The following is a 19,967-nucleotide window of genomic DNA, read 5'->3' as shown; positions in this document are numbered from 1 at the left end:
GTTAGTATGATATTTTCTTCAGGTGTTCAGTTAAATCCATTATCATTCATTAACCCATTTTTTCTAGTTAAACATTTAGTCAAAATGAAAATGTTGACTGCAGCAAAAATCCTCATAATGTACAATACTTTCGTGTTTCTGTATTGGTGTTTCAAATGGGGGAAACACTCATGGAGTACAGAAATCAAAACGAAATGGTTTTGTCGATGTGTTGAAAAATAATTTAACCTTTGTTTATTTGTTAGCACAACATTGTCATCATTCTTTAAGCAGTGGCATTGGCAGCATGTTGATAGTGGTCTATTAACTTTCAGTGAAGACTGTCCATACAACAGGTTTATAAATTTTTCATATTTTATAAATATTTATGCATAATAACTTTATATGTAGGTTTTACAAGAATATTTTATTTCCTTGTGGTAGTATATGTAATGTTTCTCCTGCAACTCTGTGTAGCCAGGGTTGGTAGCAGTCTTTAAATTCCTTGAAAATCTTTGAATTAAAAAAGAAGATTGTTGGGTCTTTGAAAGACTTTGAATTGTAATAAGTCTTTAAATTCTCGTATAGTGTTCTGTGTTATATTTTATTGTGCATGGTAAAAAGTCCAATTTCTTACCATGGACAGCAACTTAAACAAATTGATTTGGTATTTGTATTGTTCTGTTGTCTGACCACTGTGTGAAGGTTTTTGAAAATGGTAGGTAAGTCTTTGAATTTGTTTGGTATTTAAGGCTATGAACCCTATTAACCATCACACCTAGAAAGTCACAAGAACAAAAATTTTATGTATGTTATTTATTTCAGTGTTTCTACGAGTTTGATTGTAATACTTTATTTTATAAAAAAATAATAGAGGTTTCGATATGCATGGTACACTTTTCTCAAGCTGCTGGATGATTGTAGTTGTCCAGTGTGCGGTGAATGTCCTTCAACAGTTGCCATGGATGGTGTTGCTTTGGGCTTAAGAAAAACTTTCATGCCATGGAGGAACCATCTTCAAGCAAAAACTAATGCCACTGTACTGACTGGAAGGTAGTTTGCTTTTATGTTTGATTAAAGATACGTTTTTTGCAGTAATATTATGTCATCCCATTGGTCTAGCCATAGCAACAGGGAGTTTGTTCATTTCTCATTGAGTGGGGAAATTACCTCGTCAGTGGTAATATATGTTACTGAACGTTATTGTTTTAACCAAAAAAATCAAATTCAAAATAAATGTGAACTTTTAATGTTATTAGTAAGTATGTTTCAAATTTAATTATAAGCATTGTCTGTTATTTCGTTTACATTCATCTGGTATGAACAAATAAAAACATATTCCGATTCAGTTCGCGGATGATTTTTTTTCTCGTTCATACCCAAATGAACGTAAAAAAAAAGAAGGGACAATCCTTAATTGCAACACAAATTTCAGTGTTCGAGCTGATTATCAGTGTATACACAGGGCTTCTAGAATGTTTTAAAATCCACTGGCCCTACTTTACTTAAGGTAATACAATTTTAGTAGTAATAGTAATAATCAGATATATCACCTAAAGAGGGAGATAGAACCTTCGGATTCGTTTTTTCACACTTGTTAAGTAATATAGTAATGTAAATTATTAGGTATCTTATCATTTATGTAAGAAATATACAGATACTATTGCTCAATAAATTTATTTATATAGAAAGAAATTCAAAGGTTAAGAAAATGAAAATGGGCAGTGAAATACATTTGTTGTAATCTGATTGCTTGTCGGCATTGCCCCGTGTTTATCTGTCGTAGGCTGGTTGTTATCATTGTAAGAACTAATATTTTCTTGTATTTCCTTCTGTAATCACTTATCTTACATGTCCAGTCATTGATGCAGTTATGTCCAAGTATTTTTGATTTCCCAGATCAAATGTTCAATTAAGCTTTTACTTGCATTATTTATTTATAATTTTAGTTCCCATAATACAAGAGTCTTTGTGAACAACCGTGCAACAAGACTGCTACTTGAGAAATATGCTTAAAATGGTATTGGAAATGAAGAATTTCAGAAGTTGAAAGATCAAATAGCTGAATACCAACCTTCTTTAAACAGTTTGATTGAAGATTTACTATAAAATTCACAACTAAAGTGTCCTGATGTTTATAAAGATCTCTTGCTGGCTTTATCATCTAATTATCCAGTTTGTGCTCTTATTCACTACAACGAGAAAATATTTGATATATTGATTAAGTTAGCTAATAGTACTGTAATTTCATCTGTCTTGGACACTGCATTACTAGAAGCAGATGTTCCATTATTGGCCAATCTCTTTCGACTTCTGAAATGGAACATTCCAGACTGTTTGAAAGCAATTCTACAGGAACTTGTCATCAAAGCCAAGGCACCTTATTCGTCCAGCCAGCATGACATTCCGCTGTGCGGAGCAGACTGCAAATGTAAGAGGTCTTGGGGTTTTTCCTTCTCTCCCACCTAGCTGTCATCGTGGAGATTACCTTTTAGATGACAAGAAACCCCGACTGGAGACTGACTGTTCGAAGAAAGGGTCTAAGCATCCAACTCTGACGCCTGGGTTGTTCACACTCTCATGTATTCATGGTAATTTTAAATTGACAAATTTTTAATGTACATTTTATTTTAATTCACACTGTATATAATACACAATTTGATTGGCAAATCAAATCCATTTGTGGCACTAAAATTGGCATTAATGGGTTGGACATTCGGGCTTATTTACATATTCATTCTCTACTTGAGCATATTTCAAAATACTGGTTTTGATGTCCAATGAAATTTTAATCTTGTATGCCTTTTAAGTCTCTCACATTTTGAAGTGAACTAATTCCTTAACCCATTTTTATGAATTTTGGTGTCTGACATTGATAGACACCCAAGATGCCAACTTAACAGAATCAATGCAACTTTCTATAAAAAGAAAAATGAAAGAACTTTGATTAACCAATGATTTTTTCGTAACTAAGAAACATGTTTTCTTCTATAATTAACCCTATGTCTTTTATAGGCACTTCGGGTTTTGGTGTTGGGATTGACATTATATTTTGGTGTCAGTATAATTTTAATGAACATCGTACCTCATCTAGATATATTTTTCAAAGTGTTTTCTGTATTATACTTCATTTAGAAGTGCTTATGATTCAAGGGGCAACGTAAATAAATATACATATACAAAATTATTAAAGGCAAAATCTAGTTTCAGCTTTGGCAATTGGCAATTGGTGGGTGTGTAATAATTTCCTACATGGTACTATTCGATATCCTGAGTGAAAACATTATTCAGGTGATCAACATGTTATGGCAGCAGTTATTAAATCACATACAGTAACATTACATAAATTATATTTTATAATTTTAATATTGTCTATGTAACTAACACGATTTGGTTTCCCTTTTATCTAAGGTATCTGCTATGGTTTTTGAAATCATGGAAGACACAGAAAGTCCCAATATTCCATTTACTACTTTGAGGACACGATTTCATGCAGGTAACAGTACACGACTATTCTGAAACTATTGCTTTCATATTTAATTAGTTTTTACAAATGTAATAAAAACATGATTTTTATGTACAGGTTAAACTAATTACATGTTAAAGTCAAAGTTAAATAACTTTATATAGATTTGGACATATTTTAAGTGCTTTATAGGCATGTTAAATGTAAGTGTAAAAACTTCTGTAATTAAAATGTTCTTTAAGTTATTTAACAACATGGCATAAATGTACTTTCAATACTGTCAAAATAGAAGTGGTCTCGAAGAAAATTTTGTCAATGTTTGTATCTTTAGTTTTCTTATTTCAGTAGCTTTTGATGTGTCACACCATCAGTTGATAAATTATTTAAATTCCAGCTCCCAAGATGATAATTTACGACAATGCTTGCAACTTGCACAATTACTGTCTAAACCCTACATTCTTTCGAGATTCCTGGTTTGTTGTTGATGCCACCCATGACTTTTCCAAAGTGCAGTATGGGTGCGTGCCCAAATTGGGTATTTAACGTGGCCGTCTTGCATTGTTCGATCATTATCAGTGAAGATGAATCAGTGGATCAAAGATCACAAATAATCGGCATGCGTAACGCATAAATGACGTTCAAAGCCATCGGCCGTCAGCTGGGGTACCACTACACAGTAATTAGCAGACTCGTCAGGAAACATGCCGTAACCAACTCTGTGAAGGATTTGCCACAGTCAGGTAGACCTCATGTGACATCAAACCGACAGGCAGCAAGGGATCTTTTATTTGTGCTTCCCACAGGCAGGATAGCACAAACCATGGCCTTTGTTGAACCAGTTATGGATCACTGGTCGGTACAAGTGGTTTACACCTACCCATTGAGCCTTGCGAAGCACTCACTCAGGGTTTGGAGTCGGTATCTGGATTAAAAATCCCATGCCTCGACTGGGATCCGAACCTAGTACCTACCAGCCTGTAGACCGATGGCCTAACCACGACGCCACAGAGGCCGGTAGAAAATCTGTTATGGCTTATGTTGCATGAAATTGCAGTCTTTGGTTTAACCACCTAATACATGTTTCAAACTGAATGATTCTTGACAAAGTTTGCATGAAATAAATATATATAACTGAAAGGCAGGAGTATTCCATTAAACGTTTGACCCAATCGAGATGTAATTCGGTCTAGTGCTACACGAGGGAAACGGAATTCTGCTCTGTAAAGATTTGAATCGTAGATATTCTTTAAAATATTCTATGACATATTAAATTTAAATTCAGCTTTTCATTTATTTAAATACGGGTACGCAAAAGACCACCAATCTACCGACGTTCCTGTAATAATTAATTTTTTTGCGCTAAGATCAGGTGCAAATCTACAAGCATTGCTGAAACAATACAATTCCCCTTCCTGGCCTAACCCATTTTCGTGTCTTCTAAGTTCAATAGCTATAACAGTGAAAATGGGTACATCGCCATAGAAGTTAAACAGTAACGTTATATGCAAAATTCCATCTCAGTATCTTCAGGCATTGTAAAATAAAAAGTCTGGAAAACAGATGTTCATATTTCCTAAGTCAAACACCATACCTCTGTGAAAAATAGGTAAATTCCAATACATAACGTGATCTGTCACAGAACACTGTAAAGCTACACACAAAATTTCAGTTCAAAATATATAGGTATTGCATAAAAAAGTCCAAAAAACTAATTTTCGTATCTCAAATTTGGTCTGTAACAGTACATGATAAACCTATACACAAATTCAGCTCAGTATATCAAGGCATTGTGAAAAAACCCTATCCGGAGAACTATATGTGGGACAGACAGACAGACAGACAGAAGTACACAGATGAAACCTATCGGCCTCTCCGGTTGGACCGGTAGAGGACTAATAAGAGGGTGCTATGCATGCGAACCACCTTCCTGAACCTGTAAGCACCTTGTTTAACTGGTGTGATTTATTTTTGTTGGCTGGGGTCTCCTGTGTGTTTCTGGATACGACTATCTTCATATATTTAGCGATAGCATAATTAGGAACACTGCAGATGCTCTTTGTTTAGAGCTACAACCCATCTCCCAAATCATTTTGAATCTACCCTTTAAGATTTGGCTTTGGAATTATTATTATAGCAGCGTGTTATGAGTAGAATGGAGCTGGTGGTACAAAATCAAAACCAAAACCAAACAAAAAACTGTGGTAATATTTATACTTTGGTTTCATAAAAAGTTATACCTAGTCGTTGTAATGTTCCACAACGTTGAAAATAAGTATAAGAATAGAAAAAAAACTGTTGAGATGGTAATATTTGACTCCTCGTGTCCACAGCCTCCAAAATAGGTTCAGAAACATTGACGTTTAAGACGCAAAAAAGGTCAACCAAACCAAATCGTTAAAATACTAGTATAAATGTATGTACCTTAAATAAGGATGTGACAGCTATATATACCAAGGCATAAAAAGCTAATTCAGGTATTGAAGAAATGTTCAACCTATTTCAACGTCATTAAGGAAGAACCTCTCCTCTTCTAATGGCGTCTGCAACCTCAGTTTTGGCACTATTATTGGCATAACTTTCGTATTCAGCAATCAGGTTCTCCTTGTTCACCAGGGTGGAAACAACGCTGGAACGTGTGTCGCACGCTTCCTTCCATTTGTGAAACCTCTCAAACACGCCCTCTGCCGGGATGACGAACTCCCTGAAATGACCGAGAATCCAGAGGAGCCGAAGAGCAAACGGGAACAGCATGATATCCACCATTCCAAAATGGTTTCCACAAAAATACGGACCCTCCGTAGACATCGCTTTTGTTATGGTTTCCAAATGTCTCATAAGAGACACTTTACCTTCTTCCTGTTTTCCAATGTCTTGATTTTGTAGAACTGAGTAAAACACGGGTACTATTTTCTTGTTAACGAAATCTGACCAGATTCGGGTCTGCGCACGCTCAAAGGGGTCAGCCGGAAGCAAGGCCGGGTCGTTTGGCCACGCTTCATCGACGTACTCTATGCAGACTGTCGATTCGTACACCGACTTGCCTTTGTGGGTGATCGCGGGAACGAGTCCTCGTGGGTTCATGGACAGGAATTCCTCAGTTTTGTCGTACAGGTCGATTTCGATGTATTCGAATGTTACTCCTTTCTCCAAGAGCGCAATCCAAGCTCTTTGGACAAAAGGACAAAACCACGCGCCGTATAACTTCACAACCTCGGTTGTCATTCTGAAAGAGACATGCATACAACTGTCATTTTTAAAAAGTGTTGTTACGAAAATAGCATAGGCGTACGGGCTCCCATTTTGTATGGGAAGGGGGGGGGGGGGGGGTAATTTTTTGCCCAAATCTGGATAACAACATTTATTCGTATTAGCAATACTATCAAACAGTTAAATAGGGTTGCAAACGAATCACTATGCATTTTGCATGGACCTTTACCATAGTTCAACACCCAATAGCCGATGTATTTTTCATGCTGGGGTGTCTTTAAACATTCATTTGTTCGTTCATTCATTCATTCATTCATTCATTCATTCATTCATTCATTTTAAATGGATTACAAATAATATTGTGGGCAGAATGATGGAAATAAATGATGAAACGGTTTCAAGCCAGCTCATGTTGCCCCAATTTATAATTTTTACCGAATTTGATTATTTGCTCTAGAACAGGGGGTGGGAGCATTTGACCCCCCTCCCCCGTGCCTCTGTCTTGAACGCTTATGGAAAAGAGGTTTATTAAATCAAAGTCATTTCTGTAAACTTTGTAAAATACAGATGTGGATACAGTAGAGAGATTAGAGGTCCTTATTGAAGGGGCTTTCAAACCCACTTTCAGACGAGCGATGTCTATTTGGAAAGAAAAGTTAAATTTTCAAATGCACTCATTTTTGAAGCACACACGTGAAACAGTCCCTAGTACAGATATCGCATTATGTACAATAACAATGGTATTGGGTAAATATTGCTGACACTTGTCACCACATACAGTCGACAAATGGTTTTGCGAGTGTCTTGTATGAAGACTAATTGGGGTAAATCCGAATATATTCGCCTCACGACTCCATTGAAAAACTATTTTTGGTGTCATTCACAACTGCCAGCCTTTTGACAAGCGTTCTAAAAATACTTTTTTGTTACCTCAAGGATGTCAATTTTACAAATCAAATGTTTATTGACATATATTTGTTTCAAATTCCAAAAGCATACGCTGGCATGAAGCCACGATCCCCGTCCGGCGCATTCAGAGTACGGGTTACAAGCTTGTGAACGTGCTCCTTAGTGTAAACGGTTTTCGGATGCACATTTTTTCTTTGTCTTTAAATAATGGGAATTATTTTGAAATGGTTCCAAATAGTGTCAAATTCATATATGCAGTCAACTTGAAAACTGGTTTTCAGAGAGACCTCGCATGATACTCTTGACTGCAAGAGAGCTAATAACCGTCCAAATGTCGTTTAGATCTCTTACAATCAGAGTATTCGGGCCAAGAGAGACCCAGACATAACAGTTTGTCTGGACAACGTCCCGCCCCACTTATACTATTACTACGACTACTTATAGCACTACTACTACTTATACTATTACAACTACTAATATAGTACTACTACTACTTATACTATTAATACTACTACGTATATGTAACCGTCCTAAATATAGAACAACAATAATAAGACCATCAACGAGGACGGAACGGCCACGAGTGAGCGTCAATCTCGCCTCAACCCTCAACAAGTGAACGTTGACAGTAGTCCATCAGGCCAGGGGGGTCAACTGGTACCCTGGAGTTCATTTCTGCCTGACAGCAAGCTGGAAGTAGTAGCTTAAGTGTTGTATTCCACTTTGAACACCCCCCACCTCCAAAATAACGACACACACTAATTCGCACCAAAATCACCCCTTTTCCCCAAAACACCCCCTGATTATTCAGTAATATAAAATGTATTGCATTTAATGTAAGAATTGTGTATATTAATGTAGTATGGGAACATGCATAAAGCACGTCCAGGGGTGAGGGAGGTGGGGTGGGGAGTGGATATGATGTGCAAAGACATTACAGCGGAGAACAGTTTGCTTACAAAATACCCACCCAAAATATTTTAATATGTTGTAAAATAAGGTCTACTGATTCACAATTTAACAATGTAGTACTAATAGTGTTAGTAACACTGTTACAATGTTTTATTTCATTGAGTGTCATATCTACACAGTTGTGCAGTTGTTAAAGTTACAGGCTACTGGCGTAACCAGTAAAACAATTCAGAATGGAGTCAGTGCCATCTTATATCATTCATGTTTCGGATGAAGATCCCCATGCTATACTGATCACACCTAAGGATCTTGATTCATGGAAGTTGTTAGTGCGAGGTGCAAAACTGAGACAACACACACATCTTCTGCAGATTGCTGAAACATTGCATGACACTGAAGTACCACAGGTATTCTATCACCGAAAATGTCGTCAGTATTTTATTATGAAGAAGGAACTAGATAAGCTGGCACAAGAAGGAATGACAGAAGAAGTGGATGCCAAACGCTTCTTACAAATATTTAGACGGCGTTCTTCAACACGAAATGCTATGCAGTCAACTAGTTATACGTTACTCCCTGAACTTTGCATATTTTGCGACAAGTCTACAAAGTATGTCAAAGGTACCCGTACCAGAGAACCATTGTCAAAATGTGTAGAGCTCCGTGCTGATGAAATGGTGCGACAGACAGCACTGCAGAAGAATGACCAGAAGGTATTGGCTATAGTATCCAGATAATTGGTAGCTGCAGAGGCACGTTATGATAAGTCGTGTTACAAAGTATATTCATATACAGCCTACAAGAAGAAACTTGAAAATACTGTAGATTTATCAGAAAATACTGATAGTAAATACATGCATGTTGAGAAAGAAGCATACAGGAAACTATTCCTGTACATTCGTGCTACTTTGTTTCCTTCCCCACAGGTTATAAAGCTTGTCGAACTGACCAATAGGTTAGTGCAATACTTTGAAGATATCTTAAATGAACGTCAATACAACATCGCAGTAAAGGATTTGACAAAGAAACACATAAGAAGGAATCTTGAAGACGAATTTGGTTCTTCACTCCACATAATTCCTGATAAGATGGGTAAGCTTCTGGTTTTCCCTGATAACCTGACAATATATGATCTTGCAAAAGAGAATCAGCAGCTCAAGAATGAACTGGCCGTATTGAAGGATTCGTCTGGTACCGAGCAAATTATCAAGGGAGCAGCACTCAAGATCAGATCATCCATAAAATCTATGACTGTATCAAAACCATGGCCCTTTTTACCATCTTCAATAAAAGAATCATGTGGTAACATACCAGATGTTTTGAAGATATTCCTGTTAACTCTACTTACTGGTGAAGTTGCTCCTAAGAAGACATCCCAACGATGTATGTGGCTCATGGATTAATTTTCACAAGATTACATATACGCTGTCAGCAATGGATCCAAGATTCCACCAAAACATATCTTGTTACCATGTGTTTTAAAAGCACTAACAGGGAATGTTGAGCTTATCCAAGCATTGAATTGCTTAGGTCGTGGAGTCTCATACACCCTTGTTGAAGAGAATGAAACAGCACTATGCTTGGCAAAACTGGCAGCACGAGAGGGCAATGCAGTTCTTCCTAATAAAATCAAACCACACCTTTTTACAACGTTAGCTTGGGATAATATTGACAGATCAGAAGAAACATTGACCGGGGCTGGTACTTCTCACAGGGTTAATGGAATAGCTGTTCAACCCATGGTCTTTGGACCTGAACCCTTTAAACCAAATATTCCTCAAATCACGAAGTCAAAAACACGAAGCATAACTGTACCCGACATAGAACTTCCCATATATATCACTGGAGAAAAGGTCGGGCCACAGCATTTACAAACAGATGAAACAGATCATATCAGTGCCGTAATGCAAGCTCGCATAAAGAATATGGTATGGTTTCTCACTCGACAGGTAGAACTTTCTGCCCAACAAATCATGAGTTGGACAGGTTTTAACATCATGGTACGTGATGTTGAAGTATCACAGGATCAGATAGGCTATCTACCTACGATAAATGCCCCAGCTACAGACATGTCAACTGTGTATGAGATATTGAATAAATCTGAACAAATAAGGGATGCACTTCACCTCCAGAATAGTGTACTGGTATTCGATCAGGCAATATATGCAAAAGCCACAGAGATCAACTGGAAGAAGCAAGACCAGTTCAAGAACGTTGTTTTGAGAATGGGGATATTTCATACCATTTGCAATGCACTGGCAGTTATTGGCAAATGGTTTAAGGATTCTGGCTTTACAAATGTCATTGTAGAATCTGGTGTGCTTGCCCAGGGTTCGGTAGCTGCTGTTATGGATGGGCGACAATATAACCGAGGTGTAAGGATACACAAATATGTATTTGAAGCACTCTTGCGTTTGGCATGGAGAGGTTTCATGCCATGGATGCTGGAACATCATGAAGACCACATTGCTACAATTAGAGCAGGTCTAGAAGTCATTAGAGACCTCCATGATGAACTAACTCCAGATGTCTTCAGAAATACCATGGGTAATCAACAGCTGAATGATCTTCTCGGTTACTTCTCAGAGTATATGCATTTTCTGAGAACGGCCAACAGGGCACTCTCCGCCTTCTGGGTTAGCTACATGGACATGGTAGGAGACATTGTACTGGGACTGATATGAGCATCGCGAGAAGGCGATTGGAATCTGCACATGGCTTCAGTACGTTCACTCATTCCATGGTGCTTTGCCTATGACAGATTGAATTATGCACGTTATTTAAGTGCATATTATGCAGAGATGTCTCAGCTACCAAGAAATCATCCCGATGTTCACAAACATTTTATGGAAGGTGCATTCTCTGTCCAGATAGGACCATCAAATCCATTTGGGAAAATACCAGTTGATCAGACATGTGAAGAAACTGTAAATAAGGACACCAAAACACCAGGCGGAACCTGCCGTTTCAGTCTGAAAATAGGGCCAGTAAGTCGGTACTACCTGACTACAGAATATAGGAGTGGATATATCAGAATATTCCGTGATATGCTGGGCTTGAACAAGAGTGATCTTCATCACGCAGAACTGAGCAATCAGCGTATCAAGAAAGATGAGCAATCAGTTGCATCAATAGTGGGTGTCAGATGATTTTGTGAATCCTTTTCAAGAATCCGTTGATTTACAAAACATCTCTAATGCTACTATAACTCCAAAGGATATTGCTGATGACATATCTAGGGCTCAAATGCTAGGAGAAGAGCTATATCAAACATTTAAGGTACAGCGTCTTGACAGTGATCCTCCATCAGTAAAATTCCATGACCCTCTCCCAAAAGCCATGCTGAAAACATTCACCCATACCAATAAAGGAACAAAGATCAAGACAAATGGTCAAACAATGATGCTCAAATCAAAAACAAACTTGTTTGGTACTTTGCTCTTAATGGCACAGACACGAGATATTAACATGAGAGAAGTTCTCGAATATCATCTTGGCCCTGTTCCCTGGTCTCTAGCTACTGCTGATGGGATGTTACGCAAGACAAGCAAATCTGTTCTGTCAAAGGCCCTGCAGAAGAATGCAGCACAGGCAGAAACAATTCCAAGACACTCAGCTTGCATCGTTGATGGAATGTCACTTGTGAATAAAATAAAAGGAGAACACAAAACCTTTGGTGAACTGTTCTCGTCCATCTTGTCCAAAGCACTCCATGAAGCATCAGCTGCAAATAGTGATCGCATTGACATCGTGTTTGATGTATACCGGGATACTTCTATCAAAAGCTTTGAAAGGCAAATGCGAGGTCAAAATAGTGACTTACAATACAAGAATATCACATCCAGACAAACAGTAGTCCAGTGGCGAAAGTTTCTTGCGAGCACTCGAAACAAAATAAACTTCATTAACTTCATTACCAGTGACTGGATGCAACCAGAAAATGCCAGCAAGTTGAATGGTAAAACCCTCTATGTCACATGTGACGAGCAGTGCCATCAAATCACAGAAGCTGGCTGTGTGGTTGTTCCTGAACTACACTCAAGTCAAGAAGAAGCAGACACCAGAATTCTACTTCATGCATCTCATGCAGCAGCAGAAGGCTTCCAGGCAGTTGTGATAGTTTCAGATGACACCGACGTCTTAGTGCTCTGTCTCGCTTTCAAAACAGACATAACATCCTCCCTCTATATGAAATGTGGAACAACCGCTAGAGTTAGCTATATTGACATTGACAAAATAGCCATGGTACTAGGGAGTTATGTTTGCAAAGCACTCTTAGGCATGCACGCATTCACAGGCTGTGACAGTGTCAGTACATTTGCTTGGCGTAGGAAGATCAATGCACTGAAGCTCCTTATGGCAGATGCTTTAATCCAGTCTTCATTCCAGCAACTGGGTGTAGAATGGAACCTGGAAGCTGGTATGTTCAATAAAATGGAAGCTTTTACATGTCGTTTATACGTAGCTAAGTCAACGACAACATCCATTAACGAACTTCGATACCTGGTATTTTTGGCGAAGAAGGGGCAGATTGATCCTCACCAACTTCCACCATGCTATGATGCTTTGCGAACACATACCATGCGAGCTAATTATCAAGCAGCTGTCTGGAGGAGGAGTTTAGAAGCCAACGCCAATGTTCCGACACCACATGGCAAAGGATGGAGAGTCAGTGCAACTGGGGAGAAACAGTTCTTGGAAATTGACTGGGTCAATAGGGCACTCGCTCCCGAGTCTCTTCTTACTATGATGGCCTGTAAATGTTCTAGGTCTTGTGTTCTGCCTAATGCACATGTCTATCAAATGGCTTGAAATGTTCCGAATTATGCAGAATACGAAATTGTAGTAACCAGCCTCACGAGGATGATGAAGGAGTACAGGAAACTGGCGATGAAGACGTCAATGAACTGGATGATGTTATTGCATAAACACATTCACGAACGTCATGAATATTCATGAATATTTACTAAAGGTAGGTTAAATCCTATTAATTAAAACAGAATGTCAAACTGTTTTTCATAATCAAAACCATATATCTGCACAAGGGAAAGTCAGAAGGTTTTTTTGGTGAAATCGCTATTGGCCGTCTCTCGTCTATAGGAGAACTGCCACTTATGATATCCTTTTATGGGATGTTATAAATATCCTTCTTGTACTGACTATAGGATAACCATCATTCCCAGGTTAAAGGTAAAAGACAAGTTGAATACATTATTTTATTGAAATCATTTAATCATTAAATCAATCATCAGTCATATATTATTATATACAAATTAAATACAGTTTTATTTAAAGATTATTCAACTAGCAGATTGTTTTAGTTATTTAGATAGGGGGGGGGGGGTGTTCAACATGTTGTACAACACTTAAGCTACTACATTCAGTTTGCTATCAGGCAGAAATGAACTCAAGGGGTGTAGACCTTTCAAATGATACCAAAAAACCTTGGTCAGCTCTTTGGTACCGGTTGGCTAAAATTTCCATCTTACCTGATGGACTACAGGAGATGGAGGCTCCCTCACGGGAGCTCATCCACGCAGATTCGAAATTCATCCGGATGCCGTATAATTACTACATGTAATAAAACACAAACACCAATTGAAATAATAATATTTAGTACATAATTATCAAAACACAAAACATAACATATAATCGCAGTGTTCACTGTCGAATGTATTAAATAATAACTACAGTAAATTACGACCACCCCCAGCCCCAATTAACCTAACATTTACTCATACGGTTTTACCTAACGACCCAATCACGTTCCCAGCGGAAGACCCCGAACGCTCGTCGCTAACCGCTTTTATTTGTCTCACTATAATTACTACTACTGCTGCTACTACTATTATTACTACTACTACCACCACCACCACCACTAAGTATATTACTACATCTGCGGTCTAATTTAATTTGATCAAATTCAGTTTAAAGGCAGATGAATCGGACTACTGCTAACTACTCACGTGGAGAATCACTTCGCTTGTCAAGAATTAATCCAGTCCCGTGTTCAGCGTCAGCGAACTGAGGTATAATTCTCGGAACTGGCGTGACGTCACACGGCCTAGTTACCGAACATCCAGGTCTTTGGGGGTGAAGCAAAGCCTTAGGTCTCACTACACAGATCACTTCCGGGTGAGAGTTCATTGATCACGGTCCACTATAGTTCCTAATTGTGACACGTTATGGTTCACATATTCACTTCTAGGAAATGGTGAAGAATTAAAACAATATGTATGTTTAATGGTAAGCCTTCTGGCTGTATTTTGCCCATGTTATTTTGTAATATTGTGCATTGACCTTTTGGGACATGGGTATATAGGGCAAGTGACAGTCGGAGTGAATCGGTTAATGAACCACCTGTTCGGACCGGTACTACAGCCAGATGCGGTCATATAGCAAAAAACTGAGACGGAAATGTTCTCAATTTTGGAATGAATATAAATGCTTATATAATGTATGTTCGCAATGGTGTATGTTGTTAGTGCCAACGAGAACCCGTTCTATGGGCAATCTTCGCTTGAAGTTGGGCAGTTTAACATGGGTTTCAGTGGCAGATGACATCTGTGTAGTGAGACCTTAGTGATTACTGTTTTACATAGAATAAAGTTATCATATTAACTTTTTGCATGCCTTGCATATTGTCATTTATTTTTCTGTAGCTAGCACATAGTTGCAGCATGTCTTATGAGTATTATAGCAGCTTGGGTTGTCATATAAGAGAAACGAACAACGGGAATATGAATTAGTACAGTCTATAATTATTACCGACCTGTTTCCGTATAGCTTATATTGTCGAGGGGACCTGACTAGAGCCAGAACAATTTTTGTTGATGTAATTTTCAGATAATATTAATTATAAATTTTAACAACTTTCATATGATAAGATAATTATTCATATAATAATTATGATGTGGGCTACAAAATATATAATTTGTATGTATAATAATAAATTTATATGCATGATTCAAGATAATTATTTTTATGATTTAACATAATTATTTTATTTCCAAATATAATGTAATAATTAAACAATTGCAAAGTTGTTACTTTACAACTTTAAAAAACAGTATTATTATTGTCATTCTTATTATATAGATGTATTGGCAACAGTGAAAATGTTCTACTGAATACATTCTTTTATTCTTTAAAAAAAACCCCACTTTCTTGAAATAATGAAATGATTTTGTTTTTACAGATTGTGAAATTATCTCATGTTGGCCTTCCTTACCGGTTGATAGAAAATAGCAATAATAAAATGTAGCCAACCTCAGACCTTGTCATCTAAGGGGAGTTATATCTCTCTCTAGCTACCCATCACTCCCCTGAGATTAGTTCAAGGAGAATAATATATAGCTCCCTTTGGCATGTGAATATTAATATTTTAAATTGCCCCCCCATAATAAAACTTAGGGTAGCAATTAATAACTCCCATATTATTTCCATGTCGGGGTCTACAACCTACTAAAATATAGTGTTACCTTATCGAATAAACATATAACTGTTTTAATAATAGGGTTTAACATGGTATATTTATTAATAAAACACAAAAACTTACCTGAGTAAATAATGGTTAACACACACACACACACACATATATATATATATATATATATATATATATATATATATATATATATATATATATATATATATATATATATATATATATATATATATATATTGTTATTTTATATCTAGTCAGTGGATATTGCAGATTTTGTCTTGGGCTGTATGGAATTGTTATTGCAATTAAAATTTAAGTAATATGTAGAAAACAAATTTTTCATAAGATACAGGTGGAGAAAGGAGATGGGGCAATTATCATGACTGTTAGTAAACTGATCTGTATCAATATGCCTTCTGCTAGACTACACATATTTAACCTAAGGGACGGTCCATAAATATCAATGGTTTTCATAATCCTAACAATGTTAGGATTGGGTTTGACCCCTCCCCCCATCCCCTAATCCTAACATAAAAAAACATTGATATAATGTGTACGAAACATTGACCGATGTTTTACCTGAAAAGCAATCCGAACATGGCTTTTACCCCCTCTCCCCCTTCCGAACATTGTTCGGATTGTGAAGCACATCGATATTTATGGACCGTCCCTAAGTTGCTTTTAACCAGGGTTAAATTACCTCTTGTATAGATGCACTTATGTAGCATATTCAAGGAAAATGTATGAATGAGATGGTTAAATGCCATATTATTCTCCATGTGAAACTGTTTTTAGAAAGGAAAACAAATATCAAATATGGCGATGACCATTCATTTTATTGCAGATAATTGCTGAAGCAGATTGTGTGCACACATGCACACACACACACACACACACACACACACACACACACACACACACAATCCGAAGAACTGCAGAATACCATAAAACGACATGTAGATGCAAAAAGGTAAGTCCTTTAACTTGAACAAAAGCAAAATCTACAAATGTGCCACAACCACCAAATTACATTGATTCATAACAGAGTAAATTAAAAAACCCCACCCAGAAACCTATATATGTGTGTGTGTATATATATATATATATATATATATATATATATATATATATATATATATATATATATATATATATATATATATATATATATATATATATTATACACATATGCATATGTATGTATGTATGTATCCGAGATACAAGTATACCTTTATTGTTTAATACATTATACATTTGGGCTATTACACGTCCGCAGGTACAATATCTGGAGTGGGGTAGGGGCAAAATCTTGAGTAGTAGGGACAATCTTGGTAGGGGGAGAAGCCATATTTATATATAAAGTAGTAGAAAACCTATATTTTCGTATTGCAGGCCTGCTACAGACACATTTGCACACACACAACAAAACAAACAAAAAAGTTTAAAAAAGAACTTGTATAATAAATTATTATTATTATGTGTGTGTGTGTGTGTGTAATTTAACTGCATTCTCGAGTGCCAAATAAACGTACACCTACGTTTATTAAATTTGTGAAAAAATTCAGCACCCTAGATAAATTATTTACAAAAAAAACATTTTTTTTTTTAGAATGATGGGACGGACTATAGCTGTGTTTGTGTGTGTGTTTTGAATGTCAAGCACGCGCATGAGCGCGTATTGAATGACCATGTGCAAATATGTTTATGAAGGTGAATAAAATGACCCTACGTTTAATTACATCTATAAAAAAAATGTAACCTCCTACGCCAATTCGGCACCCAACGCTTATTACAATTCTTAATTTATCAAAATTAATTACTTACATACGTATAGCCTCTATAAGTCTATTAGTAGGTACCGCAGACCCCCCCCCCCCCCCCCCAAAAAAAAAAATATTATGGTCATAGTTTCATTAAATATGTTGCTCTTATTGAAAAAACATCACTATATTATCCAAATGAAGCAAAATAAAGTCGTAGTAGCCTTGTACTTCTGTGACCAAACATGGCCGACATGACGATTTTAATTGTCATTTACGTCCACTTTTGTAAACCAAAAAATAACAGAGAAATTTCTGTTGTAAGCTTATAGATGTTACAAGCAGTTATCAATGTTGCATCTCTGAAAATTTCAAGTGAAAATATAAAGGGTTACTATTATTTCTGATAACATATGTATTCTTGGGGTAGGTTCGAAACCGCTCCAAAATGACAAAAACACACAGAAATCTTGGAATACGTAATTTAATGACATAATAATTGATGCAAATGTTACATCAGAATAACATTTTCAGTTCACATTTATTTACGCTTATACAATAATGTACATCTAGACCAATAATAAAAAGGAAAACATAAAGGTTTAGATCGCAGATGGAAAGTGGATACACGTTACATAAAAAATAAGCTTCTTGTTTCAAAATATTTAAAATATATATATATATATATATATATATATATATATATATATATATATATATATATTTACCTAGACTCATAATAATATTGAATACTTGAAGATTTCAATAAAAGATGCAATAAAAATTATCATATGTACTAGTCTTTTAACTCAAACCAGTAAAAACTTATCACATGACGAATGACAATAATTGACCAATATGTTTAATCAATTTCTTACATAAATATTTACATACTTTACACCTTCAATATCATTATTAAAAACAAAGCAATGTAAGTAGCCATATTTCACCTTTGAAAGGAATGTCCAAACACTCGTACAATATCAGAAAGGTAAATTTCTATCCAGAAATAATATCCCCAAAACATATTTTAGCAGCTGAAACACTTAAGGCATGAGACAGCAGTCACACATGTGTGCTAAATAATTTACTAAATGCAGCTATGATTATTTTGGTTCAATAAAGTGCTTTATAAAAACAAATTCAAACAATGAATTATTATAAATATAACTATATACCACTTTGAATTATAATAAAAAAATTATGGCTAGATCTACCAAATGTAGCATCCATGAAAGAGTATTAGTCTAAATTTGTCGATGAATTATTGTCACACACTTCATTTCTGTTCCAGGTTCTGTCACAGTTGGAAACAGAAAACATAACAGCATCAAGCTTGAAGTATAATTGAATCTACTGAAAGTTGTCTCATAACCACGTGTACTCTCCCACTCCGTTTCCAATTCAGGTTTCTCCATAGATGCACAGAGACTACAAATTTCCTGGAATAAAGAAAAATACCCATTATGACCATGGCTATTTATCTTTTTGTTTCAAATATTGTAATTAGTTTGACATAATATTTGTAAATAGAAATATTCATTACATCAGATGAAACACACCTTCAAATGTTTTTTCTGTATGTAGTTATTTTCACCTATACAAATGGTTACCAATAGTGCCACCTCACATATGCCAATTTTAAGCAGAAACTTATGTTCAGCAGAGTTCTTCATTATATAAAAATATGATTACCAGCATTAATAGAACTAAATCGTGAGACGTTATCTTTTTTCTTATTTATAAATAGACTGAGACTTCAATTGAGGATTTTATTGGAATGTGTACAACTATTTTGCACATAAATGTAGAGGTGCATATCTTAGATATGGTAACTGTGAGAGTAACATACACTGTCATAATCTAATATTAAGTGTACTTCTTAGATCAGAACGTGTCATTGTGGGATCATCTGTTAGTCCTTAGCTGATGTGGAAGTATTCGCAACTGTAATATTGATTAGAAAGAAAAAAAAATTATTACAGAGAACATTTTGTTTTTAAACTGTTTATTAGTGACAGTGCTATCAATTTAAGAATTGATTAGCAACTACTATTTAATGTTTTAGCATTGTATAGCTATATATCTGAAACTTGCAGAGTCGATCGTGATGCTATACAAATGTTCCCTGTATTAAATATGCTAATCTCATCTACTTTACACTTTAGTATCTTTTACAAATAATTAATTCTTTACCATTTTTAACAGTACTTAATATTCATTGATGAAGTGATCAAAAAGTATAATTATACTTAGAATTTAATGTTACTTGGTCACCAAAAAATTG

The 19,967-nt window shown here is 36.0% G+C and overlaps 2 protein-coding genes and 2 long non-coding RNA genes across 6 annotated transcripts in view; 1 reads left to right on the top strand and 3 right to left on the bottom strand.

Annotated features, from left to right (window-relative positions):
* LOC121381696 overlaps positions 1 to 19,967 on the bottom strand; it is a 119,449-nt gene that overhangs the window by 30,286 nt on the left and 69,196 nt on the right. The gene's annotated exons all lie outside the window — the stretch shown is intronic.
* On the top strand, positions 18 to 19,150 carry LOC121381037. Of its 2 annotated transcripts, none has more exons than XR_005959036.1 (5): positions 18 to 335; positions 854 to 1,032; positions 1,929 to 2,570; positions 3,391 to 3,475; positions 18,975 to 19,150. It is a non-coding gene; the product is annotated as an uncharacterized LOC121381037 (long non-coding RNA). The 2 variants fall into 2 exon arrangements; XR_005959035.1 differs by lacking the exon at positions 18,975 to 19,150 and adding an exon at positions 3,840 to 3,912.
* On the bottom strand, positions 5,640 to 14,578 carry LOC121381033 (glutathione S-transferase U20-like). Of its 2 annotated transcripts, none has more exons than XM_041510117.1 (2): positions 14,440 to 14,578; positions 5,640 to 6,668 (listed from the first exon to the last, which is right to left on the bottom strand). In XM_041510117.1, exon 2 carries the CDS (start codon positions 6,665 to 6,667, stop codon positions 5,954 to 5,956), a length of 714 nt encoding a protein of 237 aa, XP_041366051.1. In that variant the 5' UTR covers position 6,668; positions 14,440 to 14,578; the 3' UTR covers positions 5,640 to 5,953. The 2 variants fall into 2 exon arrangements, with proteins under 2 accessions (XP_041366051.1, XP_041366052.1); XM_041510118.1 differs by lacking the exon at positions 14,440 to 14,578 and adding an exon at positions 13,963 to 14,368.
* On the bottom strand, positions 17,817 to 19,961 carry LOC121381038. The gene is made up of 2 exons (XR_005959037.1): positions 19,533 to 19,961; positions 17,817 to 19,122 (listed from the first exon to the last, which is right to left on the bottom strand). It is a non-coding gene; the product is annotated as an uncharacterized LOC121381038 (long non-coding RNA).

The sequence above is a fragment of the Gigantopelta aegis genome, chromosome 9 (assembly GCF_016097555.1).
Source record: "Gigantopelta aegis isolate Gae_Host chromosome 9, Gae_host_genome, whole genome shotgun sequence".
Lineage (NCBI taxonomy): Eukaryota > Metazoa > Mollusca > Gastropoda > Neomphalida > Peltospiridae > Gigantopelta > Gigantopelta aegis.
This window is presented reverse-complemented; position numbering and strand designations above follow the sequence as displayed.

Bases quoted from the DNA above. Each gene is read 5' to 3' on its own strand.
- LOC121381033 (XM_041510117.1), bottom strand. From the start codon at position 6,667: ATGACAACCGAGGTTGTGAAGTTATACGGCGCGTGGTTTTGTCCTTTT.